The following is a 14,140-nucleotide window of genomic DNA, read 5'->3' as shown; positions in this document are numbered from 1 at the left end:
TATCCTAAATATTTTTGTTTTGTCTTGGTTTAAGTATGCTACATCAAGAGTTTTGTAGTTCAACTCGTTGGCAACTACTGCTGTTGTAATAGGAGATATCTAGGTTCATATTCCTGCCTCCAACTAAGTGTTCTCTTCAAATTGGATATGGAAATTAAAATGTTGTCCAAAAACTAAATCCTTTTTATTGTTAGTAGCCTATATTCTGATGAAGATGGTCATTAGAAAATCACTTTGTTTCTTTACAACTATATATCTATATAATGTATGACATTATGGTACAGACTGTACATTAATTACTGATGATTCATGAGAATCAATTGAATTAACACCTAAAAGATGGCCAGCCACTTCTGATTCAATATATGAAGTGGTGGAATCAGTATATGGACTTTCAATACTCATGCTTTGGGTTCTGCTTGGATTCTGCCAGAAGTGATTTCTTATGGTCTTCAATTCGGAATTATTTGCTGAAAATCCTGGACCAGAAAGTGGTTCTTTCACGGCAGTTCGGCCTTCAAGCATGCTTACTACTTGGGACATTATAGGCCTAAGAGTGGGGGATGCATTGGTGCACAAGAGAGCCACATTTAGCATCACCATTGCCTCCTCTGTTGTATATTCTGAACCCAAGCCTGGATCAACTAACTCCAATAGACTGCCTCTTTCTTGCAGAACATAGGCCTGAAAAAAATCCCAAAATCAACATTAGGACAAAAAATATAAAGGTAACTAATTAAAGCTAAGGAGATTTTTTTTTTTTTTTTTGCATTTTCAGAATAAAAAATATCCAGCACGAGAATTAAGGAAACAAATAATGTCAATGAAATAAAAATAAAATTCAAAATTGATTGTGTGTGGAAGAGAGAGAGAGAGAGAGAGAATGAACTATATCAAGTTGTTAATTTATTAAAATCAAATAGGGAACACTTAAACAGAAATATTGTTTTTATTTGTATTTGCATTATATTTGGACATACTTGCAACCACAGATTGTGGTCTCAATGTTTAGACAGGTAAAAACCTAGAAGGAAATAGCACACCTCTAAAGAATAAAAAGAAAGAAATTCTGAAGCAATTTTAATTTTTAATTACCCAGTCTAGAAGGTAAACAAATTCTTCCTTTGGCCGATAGTTTGTGTTGCTCTTTCCACTGACAATTTCTAATGCAACAACTCCAAAGCTATAAACATCTGCTTTGTTAGTCAAGTAACCACGCATTGCATACTCAGGAGCCATATAACCACTGCATAATCAAACAGCACAAAGAATTTTCAAATAAAACCAGTATTTCAATCTTAAACTGATATTTATGGTATTAATTCTGAGGGCAAAGACGTTGAAGGGACTTGTAATGAGGGATTGGAAGGTAGAAGTATAAAGTCAAAGAAATTCTCTACAATTTCTTTTAAGTCTAGCAATTGGACAAAACCTGAATGGGCAATGTTTGCTCACATGATAAGGATAAATTCTTCCTCTTTTATAATTTCCATAACAAATATTCATGATTAGCTAATTTTAGATAAGTTCATGCTGATTTTTTATGACAAAACTTACATTGTTCCAGCAACCCGGGTACTGATGTGACTATTGTCATCTTCATTTAGTTTTGCCAAACCAAAATCAGAAATCTTAGCATTGAAATCCTTATCAAGCAATACATTGCTTGTCTTTATATCCCTATGCACAATTTTTAGCCTTGACTCCTCATGGAGGTAGGCCAAACCTCTAGCTATACCTAGGCAAATTTTCTGCCTGGTAGGCCAGTCCAGTTTCAATCTGCATGTTGTGTCCTTCCCTGTATACAGTAAATAAAAAGAAAAATCAAATTTTCAGTGGCCTTTACTTTTGATAGGTAAGAATAAGTTTACTAAAAGAAGACTACTTCATGCACAATGGACACATAGTAGACTACAGAATTATAAAAAAATTATGTACAAAAGGACAAAGACTTTAAGAACAACGGAATTAAATTTGTAAAACCCCATGCACAAGACCAATCAAATTGAGAGCCTCTGAAGGTGGCTAAATTTTCAGTGCCCTTTATGAATAACAAGATATAGTGTATGTGATTTACACGTCTGAGATGGTTAGAAGTGCTCACCAAAAAGTGCACGAGATAGACAATTATTTTCCATGTACTCATAAATCAGCAATAACTGGTTCCCTTCAACGCAACATCCATACAACTTTACTAGATTTGGATGTTGTACTCCAGATATCATGCCGATTTCATTCACAAATTCTCGATTTCCTTGCTTAGATTTTGAGGAGAGTTGTTTTACTGCAATTACTGTGCCATCTGATAATTGACCCTAATTCAAAAAGAAGAGTACTATTATACTTGGCATCAACAAATGAAAACCACACAAATGCGGATGCGAATTACATATTAACTGCAGCAAAATGTAAAGATAATATAATTTGAGTATCCTAAATTCAAGTCATTCTTCTCATTTAGGATTTTTCTCACTTTTTGACCCTTCTACCGGTTATCAAATTTTTAATGTTCATAAATTATGAGTATTTAATCATAGTCAATATATTATCTTAAACAGCTCCTCTGAATTCCTTGAAAGATATGGATAGCTCTTATGAATGAAAATCCTTGAAACCTTTCAAAAAGTTGAAGTTGCAACACAATCATTAATACGCTGGAATAAGTAAACTATATTCCCCCATAACTTCTTGTGTACAGTTGAACGTAGGTTCTAAATATAAAAAGATGGAATAAAACAAGAATAAAGGCTTTACCAAATTTCCATTTAAATAATGTCAAAGACACAAACACATGCATATATATATATATATATATATCCAATCGATTACAGGAAGTACTATCTGCTCTCTTGCAGTGGACTTGGTCTAATAAGTAGACCATATGATCCATCAAGAACGTGTAGGAAAACAAATTAAAAAGATGCAAGAGAAACACAAAATTACCTTGTAAACTACACCGAAACCACCTTCCCCAAGTTTGTTTACAGGATCAAAGTTCTTGGTGGCAGCTTTGATCTGTTGTAATGTAAATAATCCTGTTTGCAGATCTATACCTCTAAGCTCTGCCAAGAATGTGCTATTGAATGTCAATAGAGAGAGACACTGAAAACTATGTCTTTTATACCCTTTTGTTAATTTGCTGCAGCAAAAGAACATATATGGAATATGGAAACTTTCTAGCAGATACAGTTAAAACTATGCTGACAAAATGTTTTTGGAGTTTAACTGAAACTGTTTCCAAGGAAGTCATCTCACTTTTATTAAAAAAATCATGGTAATGAAAATTGTTGCAAACTTTTAAGAGCACCTTCAAATGCAGGAAAGATATAAATAGGATTTTAATTGTTCAATGCAGCTAAGTCCAGCCAAAATAAGACATTAAAGTATGGATTTTTAAAGACTGGATATGGTTATGCTATTGTGGATTGTCTTTTGCTGGACCAGGCTGTGCTGTTCTGTAAGATTTTAGGAGATATCCAAGTAGTTGAAGATTTTTTTAATTAAAAAAAAAAAAGATAAACTTTAACTTTGAAGACCATCATTAAGATATGGGTACTTTCTAGAAGATTAACAAGTTAGAAATATGCTGGCAATTTCTTTTACCTTGAATTTAAAATAAACTATGTCCAAGGAAGTCATTTTGATTTTCTTAAAACATGGTGGTAATGAAAACTATTACTTTTTAAGAATATCTTCAAATATAGGAAAGAGATACAAATAGGATTTTAATTTTTCAATGCAGCTAATTCCAGTCAAAATGATACACTAAAGTATGTATTTTCAAAGACTATGTATGGTTCTGTGCGGCTATTCTGGACTGTCTTATGCTTCAACAGTTCGTACTGGTCTGCATGATTTAAGGGGATATCCAAATAGTTGCAGCATTTTCTTTTTTAAAAGGAATCAATAGTAATATAAGGGGAATTTCTAGCAGATAAACTAGTTGAAACTATGCTGATCTCTCTCTCTCTCTCTCTCTCTCTCTCTCTATATATATATATATATATAGATAGCACAAACTGTGTTCAAGGAAGTCATCTCAGCTTTCTCAAAAAAATCATGGTATGAAATTATTATTGACTTTTTAAGGCAACCTATATATACGGGAAAGAGAGACAAAAAGTATTTAATCTTTTGATGCAACTAATTCCAGTATAATGAGACATTAAAACACAAATTTTTAAAGACTTTGAATGGTTATGATAATGAGGACTGTCTTATGCTTGACCTGGTTGTGCTGGTCTGTAAGATTGAAGGAGATTGTGTGTGGAACACAAGGAATATTGGAAGTTGATATGGATTTTTTTGTTCAATAGATCTATAGTAATTTCCATGTGGAACTGTGATGTGTGATGTATTAGAAGGGGACTTAATTATATTGCAGTTGAAAGGTGTACAATATTGTTTTAAGAGATGCCAATAAACAAGGATCCTTTCATAGTTCATACCTTTGTCTACAGAGACTTTGCCTCCCAGCCAGCCTTTCATCCTCATGACCCACAGGGCAAGAAAAATGATAAAAGCTGCTGCAGCCGCTGTCCCAACTTCTATCATGAGCTGTCTTTTTTTGTTATCATCTGAAGGAGTTTTGAAATCTGTAAAACGAGGAATTATCTCCAGTCAACAAAACTAAAAAGGAACAAGTTGGTGTAAATAAAGGTAAACAGAAATGACTAGCCCAACAGGCACATCCCAACTCATTAGGACATTCATTTTTTACAAAGTAATTTGATACCAGTTTAATATTAAACTGATTAAAAAAAGAGCGGAATTATTGTGTCATTAAAGAAAACTAGCGGGTCATTATCATATTCAACATAATTTACCGTGTGGTAGGCAAGCCCTCCCTTCTTCTTTGCATGAACATATAGGGAAATGGAACAAAATGCATTGATTTGCAACTTAGTAAGGAGCTTTTACAAGATTAGTGATTACCTTACTGTAATAATAAAAAAAATCCAAATAAAAGCCAACCAGTTGCATTTTTAAGTGCTTCACAACAAGCTCTCTCTCTCTCTCTCTCTCTCTCTCTAAAAAATTTAATATTATAGAATAAGACTCATGTTAAGTGACAGGATATACAAGATAAAGAAGAATCTTGAAGAATTTACAGCTTAGATTAACTTACTAGGATCTACTGATATAGCTGATACAAGAGGACCATACACTCCTCTAAGTGGGATGCCTGTTGTCCCTTTCCCAGCCCAGTAAAAGTGAATCTTCAATGTATGACTTGTAACAGCTGCAGTAAATGTCTTCACAAGAGGCTTACCAGCTCCACCTGCCTCGTCTTCTATATTGAAATTTTGCAGGACCAACTTGTCCTATATTCACAAATAAAATAAAGATTGTACTCATTTGTATACAACACAGACAAAGTGCAATTTCTTTGTCATTGTGTGTGGTAAAGTTTTTCTACCTGGATGTAAACATCAAATATACGTTTCCCAGGGCTCTTAAATGATCTGTCACTGGTGAAAATAATCTCTGCAAAGTGGAGCTTAACAGTGTAGTTCCCATTCATGAGACACAGTCCATAATATGTCAAAGAGAGGGGAGAAGCACGTGCTGTTGTGTACAGTTCTGAATCAAGCCTAGATACATTTGAGAGTGCTGAACTATTAGCTACAATGTAGATATCTGAATTAATATCATTGTCCAGGAAGTTCCCAGTGCTGCTGATTGCCCAGCCCTGACCCGTGTAAAACATGGAAGCAGCTCTTTGTTCTGTGTCATCTTCATACTTCTTACCGAGGACATTTGCTTCCTTACCGCCACAATTAATGTACAATGAGTAATGACCTGTTTTGAGTTTTGAAAGTTCAGGAAAAAATATTTAGAAAGAGTTATCTTCACAAACATCCTATTAATAAACACTTGAAGCTAGGCTCACCATAGTACTTTATATTCATTCGGCATTAATAGCTACTCTATTCAGGTGGAATTAAATGAGTGTTTCTAAAGTTGTCAATTGAACTGACTCCCCTCATACTCTCTGTTTGTTTTATTTTTCCTCTCTAGAGAATAGACTTTATTGTTACTCCTATTTTCACTCACACAAAAAAAAAGTATAGTTAAACAATTCTAATTTTTATAGCAAGGGCCCATACAGAATGCAACAAATGAATTCTGAGTCTTTAATTTAATTTTAATTTATTATGAAAAATTATAACATGAAAATATATATATTTCTTTCTTACTATGCAGTGCACCTTTCACTATTACATATTGGTCCCAACTTTCAAAGAAATACTCCTTTTTTTTTCTTTTCTTTTATACTTTTTTTTTTCTAATCCTTATTTTCCAACATTCTTGCTATTAGTACAGGATGCCTGAGAAGAAGCAAACTGGCATACTCATCTTCACTTGCTGGATTACCATTCATTATATTCACTAATAACAGTGACTATTGTCACTAAGTATTGGTTCAACAATAAAGTAAAATTTTCTTCTAATATTTACATTTCTGATTGCGTCAAAAACAATTTCCAGAGACCAGGACTTTTCCCAATTACAATCACAAAGGAAGATACCTACAATTATTTTTCTTTTTTTCTGGAAAGAGTGGAAGGGGTGTTTGTGTGTTTTATTTATTAAATTCATATTATTCAGTTGAGAATCCAGAAAGATAAATGTTTATCACAATCAACTACTGAAAAGAAAAAACACCTGGATTGATAAACTTACGTCGATTTTTTATAGAAGGACATGGGAAATTCCTTTTTAGGCATGGATGAATTTTACTTCTGCAACAGATGGCAAAGGTGGTTGAGGTTATTATATGAAGACAAACATGTCAAAGATTGAAGATATAATTCACAGACCACAAGCATTGACAAATTCTTATGGTTAATATGAGATTATATCATACAGGAACAGAAATCATACGATTTATCTGCTGATGAAGAGTAGCTCTCCACTAAGTTTCTGCAAAATTGTATCAAATGGTTGTTTGTTGTCATTCTCTTGAATGCTGTTGATTAATTAGAAAAATATAACTTAAATAACACTCACACATTCCCATGAACACATTCTGTTGGACTTGAGCTTTCCCAAGTGAAGTTATTGTAAGAAACATCCCTGTAATACCAAAAATCAGCAGAATAAAATAGTAACCTATTTTTTCACATAAATAAAATGGCTTCCACAAATGCTCTGTCTACTTTTTTTTTCCCAATGTATGAAAACTGCATGTCAGAATCAGAGGACCAAAGTTCATGACGAAAATTGTAATCCAAATGCAATCAACTCTAAGTGGAACCAAGCAATTATCAAAATGGTACTATCATTATTGCTATTAAACGCATTCAAAAAGGAGATGGAAGGGTAAAGATAAGTATCAAGGAATTACATACATATACTTGTTTCTTCCTAAGACCCATGGTGGTATAGTTCCAGTGAGCTTGTTCCCTGTCAAATAACTAGTACAAAACAACACAACATTCACACCTTAATGATAATGTGAATGACAATGTGAAAAGGTAAAAAATAAAAATAAAATTATGGGACATCCGCTTACATGAAATCTACTTGTTGAAGTTGGATGAATGATTTTGGAATTTCACCACTCAATTCATTAAAGCTGAGGTCACTGTGTAAATAAAGCAAAATGGATATTAATTTCTACCACAAGGGAATCAAAATCAATACCTACTCAAATTAAAAATGCCAATGTTTAAAGCAAAACATAGGATCATAATAAGTATATTGTTTATATTCATACATGTATGTATATGCAACTTTTGAATATATTTATATTGATGTCTAAAGAAGTCTAGAAGAATGAATCATTGGATGTTAACCACGATCATGCAGTTGCACAAACTTAACCAGTGGGAGAAAATATGAGGACCTTCTGTCATAGAAGTTTCCTGAGAATCATGGCAGAATTCCAGATTCTAACTATCATAAGAGGAAAGTAATACCGTTTAACTCTTGTTTGGGGTTTGCCAGAAAATTTGTTAAACTTTTACTTCTCCACTTCATCGGAATAGCAAAATTTTTAATATCTAGAGATATGAGAAATTGCCTGAGAGATATAACCAGAATATCAATTAGGTTCTGATATTCTACCAAAAGCACTTAGAATCTTTAGTCTACAGTGAAATACTCCATAATTCAGAAGAAAAATCAGGCAACGTATGAAATACTCCATAATTCTCGAAACCTATATATTCAAATTTCTCCTCTTTCCCTGGAACTTTTACCTAGGTGCTTCTTGCTGAAATAAACACAAAATTGGAATAAAGGACCATCCTAACTGTTTATCATTGTAAGTAATATGTTTGAAAAATCTGAATAGTGTGAGATGAACAAGCTTATTTCCAGCTTTCCCCAGAGTGGTATAAACTCATTGTCTATTTATTTTGATTTGCAAGGATCATGATAATGCAGATTATCCACAACCATTTCCACAATCAACTTTCTCCAAACATCATATAAAGTTAAATTCCATGGACTCTTAACGGACTAGGGTTTTCAAAGAGGAACGTGGGGTTCTTCGAAGCTCATCAGAGTCATTTGCTGATCTACTTACAGGTTTTTAAGTTTTGTCATTTCTCCAATATACTCTGGGATCTCTCCATAAATTAGACACTTCCTCAGTATCCTGCATTACGACATTGTTGTCACTAAAAAGCACCATAATTTGAAAGTATCAGAAGAAGAAAACAAGGTAATCAGAAATTCAACTCACAGCGTCTTCATGGATTTCAAATTAGTCAATGGCGGGAATGTAGACCCTCTATGTTTTAGGTCAGTTATCCTCCTAAATATCACAGTACACAAACTATCACTATATAACATTTTTTTGGAAGGAATTAAACGATAAAGTAGTATAATTGCATACAGATCCCTTAAGCTTGTTAAAGCAGAAATGCTCAAAGGTATTGGCCCCTTAAGAAAGCAACCCTCCATATGCCTGTAACATAGAGTAAAATTTTGTGATCAATAGAGCATAGACTATGAATGCAGTAACAAAGATGCAAGAAGCTTACAGTTTTTCAATCTTTGTCCAATTACTGATGAAATCAGGTATCTTTCCAGAGAAATTATTGTCACTTACCCTCCTGAAATGTAGTATAGAAACAAAGTTTATGAGTCACTCTGGGAAACATCAATGTATCAAACACATTTAATACTAAGAAATTATAACTTCAAATAACATTGTATATTATGAAATAATCATACAGTATCAGAAGGAGGATATATCAAGTAAAATATTATAATTATAATGTGTTATTTGTATTTCTGGGAATCCTGAAATGCTTCCATTGCAGCACTAAAGAGAGCTGTTATAATATAAATGGCTCAGCTGTCAAGTCCAGTCTGAATTTCATAACACTGGGCTTGAAAAGATATCATGAATTTATATATTTTGGTCAGTTAACTGATCATTTCAATAAGAATATAGGTGTTAACTCACATATCAACCAATTTGGTCAACTTGGCAAGTGCAACTGGCAGCTCTCCTGTGAAAGCATTCGAGCATAGCATACTAAAAAAAAGAGGATAACAATAACATTAAAAATATTACAACATAATTCTCAGTAATGGTCCGTTTTGATGATTAATGTAAGTGAGAATGTGAGAAAGATTTACAGTTTTCGTAAATGGATCAACTTTCCTATCTCTGGTGGAATGGTTCCTGAAAATCTGTTTCCTTCGATACTCCTGTAAAACACATAAATTACTATTTACTTTAGATAAAGCATCTAAAGCTGGCTTATGGCCATTTATAAATCTGGCAATGTTTAACCTAGACATGCCAAGCTCCCATGGATTAGAAATTTAGAATCACCATATATAATTCAATTTTACACATGTCGTGTTTTAATTTGGATTCAGAACCAAAAATCCAGATAAGATACTCTAAAATTTTAGAAATATTTCATTAATTCTCTTTTGATAGAAATAAGTTGATGGATTCTTTCACATTTAGCCTCAATAAATGGATTGGACTGGCTACTATTCAAATTGATTTAATTATGAACTAGTTTGCTTTTTTTTTTTTTTTTGTGACATGATGCAAATATGGCCTGAAGACCAGCATCAACTTATCCAATTGTAACATATATAGATTATGAATATGAAAATTGAATGATTCCAACATACAGGTTTCTGAGAGTGGTGATGTTGGTGAGAACTTTTGGGAAGGGACCTGACAAGCTGTTCCCCATAAAAGAGCTGTATATTCAATAAACAAAAGCATAAAACTTCAAGTTGTACAAATTGAAAAATTTAGTAATGATCCAATGGAGTGACGAGTATAAGAGGGTGCTTACAGCTCGACCAAGCGCATGGTAGCCCATTGGGAAGGTATAGAACCAGTAAAGTAGTTTTTAGAGAGATCCCTGAATAAAAGAAAGTGGAACATTAGCCAAACAGCTCTAGCTCAAATAACACCTCTTCCTCTTATAAAACCAAGGTAGAGGATGAGGTCATGGGTTCAAGACTTATCGAGTGCATAACTTGCCAATAACAAAAATGGTTGAAATGATAATTTAGTTTACATTATAGAATAATTCTGGTTTTTTCCTTACAAAAATTTGAGGTGGGGGAGCTTGGAAAACTCTGGTGGAACAGTGCCTGATAGATTTTGTGTCTTCAAAGCTCTGCATATCTCTAAAGTAAATTAGTTGAACATGGCACTCATATCAAATGAACTATTTTAAATTTAGAATCCATATAGTACAGCTGATTCAAAATAATCAAAGTGTGGCTAAATCTATCATAATAACTGTAGAAAAACAGATCTGCTAAATCTATCATAATAACTGCAGAAAAACAGATCTACTTCCTACGTTATTAGCACATAAAACAGAGAAAAGATCAGAATGGAAAAGTTTACCCAAACTCTCATATCATACAAACCAAAACACATAAAGCAAACGAAAAAGAAAATGTAACTTGAATATTTTATAGGACTGAAGGATTTTTATTACATTAATTGATGACTGTTAAACTTTATTTGATAGATCCTTTTAGTAAATTTAGATGAGCTTTAACCAGTAACTGCATTTTTCTCACCAAATTCTCTGTGTGTAATCAGAGAACTAGGGTTGTTTAAGAGTGTCCCATCATGTATCACACCATTTTTGCAAATTTAGAGAACTACATAGGTCTCTAATATAAAAAGTTTCCATGTATGAGTCAAACCCATGATTGGAGTTCACGTGTCAATAGAATTTTCAATTCCCATCTACAACCTTGCATGAAAAAAATTTCAAGCATATGGTAGCCAGAAAATACCCTATATGGTCATGATAAAAATGTTCAGATCAATATATTGTACTATATGCCATACTGCAGAACAAAACCAAACTTTAACATGTAAATGTTGTGTACTTGTGTTATTGAACACACTTATGACAAATAGTCTTATATCTCAGTGGTAACAAAAAGAGGTCTACATTCATTCATGAATACCACGATGTGGTGTGAGATCTTATGTAGGACTGGCTATATACTTTTGTACAAAATTAACTATAAATCCCAGAGTTTCATGGGAAATGCTTCTCTCTCACTCTCACTTGTAAGAACACCCATGTGAGTGGGTGGGCAAAATTAATCCAGTAGTGCTTCATCGTTATGAAGACACTAATTCTAGGAATCTAGCCAAACCCATAAACCCACTTAATGGAAATTTAACTTAAAAAATAAAAATAATAAGATCAAATCTCACGTAACTAGTGCACACAACTGACACAAGCTAGACAAAATCTATCTAAGAACATGTTTACGAACAATTTTTTTTTTTTTTTTTAAGAATCATTTACGAACAATCTTAAGATCACAACAAAGATCTTTTTTTTTTTGTTGTCATTCTAACCTTTTTCCATTTTATTCTACTCTGAGAAAGTCTAGACACAAAATAATAATAATAATAGCAAATTCAACCCTTGCTAAGGTGGTAGATTGTTAATGATAAGTAAAAAAATAATGTCAATAATAGGCTCAAATGAGTTCCATTACTAGCTTGCCGTATCAACAGATGTCAAACATTTCTCATGTACAGCACTAGTAGAGGCGAGAGTGAGTGAGAATGAGACCTTTAACATGCACAATTACAAACACATGCCAAACCTGACAACCCTATCCCTATCCAAAGCCATCCGGATTCAAGCTGGCATGGGGTTTAGGCCCAAACCCGATTTCTTGAACTTTGGAGTTTGGAGATTCGTTTGTAACTTTGTCACGTAAATAAAACCCATTACCTAATGGGCTGTGTTTGTTAGTTATTCACGTGTGTTTTTTAACTGAAAACATGATTTTACACAGTCACGTTTTCAAGTTACAACAGCACAATGTGTCTTGAAGTCATATTTTCAAGTTATAACAACATAGTATAGTGTGTATCAGTGTATGTAAAACACAGTATATAATTAAGAGGATTTTCCCTTACCCATTCCCACTGGCCATTACTTTATACAAATACAACCAGAAGATGAGGTTCTGTTTTTTAAATTAAAAAAACCGACCATAGAAAAGTTGACCCACGCGCTTTACACACTGTGGTCTGCAGTCAACGTCTGAACGCGACACTTGCCTTTTTTCTTTTTTCTTCTTTTGCTGTGAGTGGGCCCACTCGTACACTACTCTCTGTCTCTCTTCTAAAAGAGCATATGTATAAACTACTATAATTTACGTTAAATTATAAATTCTCTAATGTTTATCTATTTTTAATTCAGGCCCTTGAGTTTTTTTTTTTTTTTTTTTTTTTTTTTTTTTTTTTTTTCAGCCTTTTGAGTTGCTTTACTTTATATAGACTATAGAGTATAGACATGAGGACTAAATTGAAAAATATATTAAAAACATGTCAAAATTAAAAGATATAATAATTTCTAGCTAATTAGCCTTATTTTTATCTTCCATTAATAAATCCTATTATATATAATCAAAATAATGATAAATATAATTCCTCCACAACTTGTGTGCCAAAATCTTGTTAGGGAAAAACATTAGCAGAGAACAAATTGAATGTGGAAAAAGGAAGAGAGAGGAGTACATGCTCACAACATGGCAAGAGGAATTGTGGTTGAAGGTGCAGTCACATGTCACATTGCTCTCAAAGCTTTTCCTTCCATCCCATACTCTCCAATTCCCTCCTTCTCCACTGCAAGGATCTACCCCAAAATCCCAATCTTTCTTCCCTAGTTTCTTCCCTATCTCTTTCAATACCTCCACTGCACCATTTAACATATACCAACAAAACCCAATACAAATATCAAATCACCTGTTTGCTTTCTGAGAAAATATACAGACCCAAAGAAATAAAAAAGAGCATTCACTTTTGAATCTTGGATCTTTATTGAAATAACTATATGGGCAACCAAGATAAGTAACAATCTTTTTGAAAAAAAAAAAAAAAAGCTTAATGGTTTACAAATTACAACTAAAAATAAATAAATAAATAAAACATTGATGTATAAAAACTTTGAATCTCTCAATCAACTATGTTTTTGAGAAAACAGAATGATGTATAGATTAAAGAACTCTGAACTTTCAATCATGGACTTTTAATTTATATTCATTATTTGGGACCCAGAGTTGATTGAAGCCAATGCATCTGTTTACCATAGTTGAACTGAGCTGATTCAGGAATAACAAAAAGAATCACAAACTTTATATATAGTTGGAGAGTACGCACCTTCATCACTATGAAGCTTAGCAGTGGCTGCTAATCCGGTTGCAAAGTAAAACAACGTAGTGGTGAAGATAACATGTGTAAGAAGCAACTTTATAAACGTAAAATCAGCTCCCATTTGGTTTTAGAATTGTGCCGAAGCTCCAGGTTAACAGTCTCAACTCAGTTTTTTAGAAGCTCGGAGAGAGAGAGAGAGAGAATGGTGAAGGAGATTGGAGTTGGGACAGATTCATACCGTGGGACAATGTTATATGTATCTTATTTGTCTATTGCAAAAAGATGAGTGTGGAAATTTTGGACCAACTATTTTGAGATTTTTTTTAGCACAACTATTTGAAATTTTATTTTTGGCAATTTTAGTCGGAACACGACATTTTAGGATGTGAAAAGCTTCGTATGATCTAGAATTTCCGATCCCCTTTTAGTGGGGACAGCCTTTTTTTAAAAAAAAAAAAAATTAGGAGGATAAACCAATTAAACTATAAAACTCATTTA

The 14,140-nt window shown here is 33.1% G+C and overlaps 1 protein-coding gene across 2 annotated transcripts; it reads right to left on the bottom strand.

The window, feature by feature from the left end:
* Positions 1-221: 221 nt before the first annotated feature.
* LOC115955642 (probable LRR receptor-like serine/threonine-protein kinase At1g07650) lies at positions 222-13,893 on the bottom strand. 2 transcript variants are annotated; one of them, XM_031073855.1, is made up of 24 exons: positions 13,649-13,891; positions 13,007-13,184; positions 10,542-10,613; positions 10,284-10,352; positions 10,114-10,185; positions 9,601-9,672; positions 9,425-9,496; positions 8,997-9,068; positions 8,849-8,920; positions 8,696-8,767; positions 8,537-8,608; positions 7,520-7,591; positions 7,356-7,421; positions 7,015-7,080; positions 6,889-6,927; positions 6,688-6,746; positions 5,420-5,802; positions 5,129-5,324; positions 4,449-4,595; positions 2,944-3,062; positions 2,105-2,315; positions 1,558-1,798; positions 1,096-1,246; positions 222-684 (listed from the first exon to the last, which is right to left on the bottom strand). In XM_031073855.1, the coding sequence occupies exons 1-24, from the start codon at positions 13,761-13,763 to the stop codon at positions 274-276; spliced, it is 3,099 nt and encodes a 1,032-aa protein (XP_030929715.1). In that variant the 5' UTR covers positions 13,764-13,891; the 3' UTR covers positions 222-273. The 2 variants fall into 2 exon arrangements, with proteins under 2 accessions (XP_030929715.1, XP_030929713.1); XM_031073853.1 differs by having other exon boundaries at positions 8,696-8,920; positions 13,649-13,893.
* Positions 13,894-14,140: the final 247 nt, after the last annotated feature.

Source organism: Quercus lobata, chromosome 8, assembly GCF_001633185.2.
Source record: "Quercus lobata isolate SW786 chromosome 8, ValleyOak3.0 Primary Assembly, whole genome shotgun sequence".
Taxonomy (NCBI): Eukaryota; Viridiplantae; Streptophyta; class Magnoliopsida; order Fagales; family Fagaceae; genus Quercus; species Quercus lobata.
Note: the sequence above shows the minus strand (reverse complement) of the source record. Positions and strands in the feature narration are given on the sequence as shown.

Excerpts from the sequence above, each read along its gene's own strand:
- LOC115955642 (XM_031073853.1), bottom strand. The coding sequence starts at position 13,763 with ATGGGAGCTGATTTTACGTTTATAAAGTTGCTTCTTACACATGTTATC. Across the intron at positions 10,614-13,006 it reads TCTTGCCATGTTGTGAGCAT|AGCTTTGAAGACACAAAATC; the intron begins GTACTCCTCTCT and ends AGAGATATGCAG. Across the intron at positions 5,325-5,419 it reads TATTTGATGTTTACATCCAG|GACAAGTTGGTCCTGCAAAA; the intron begins GTAGAAAAACTT and ends TTGTGAATATAG.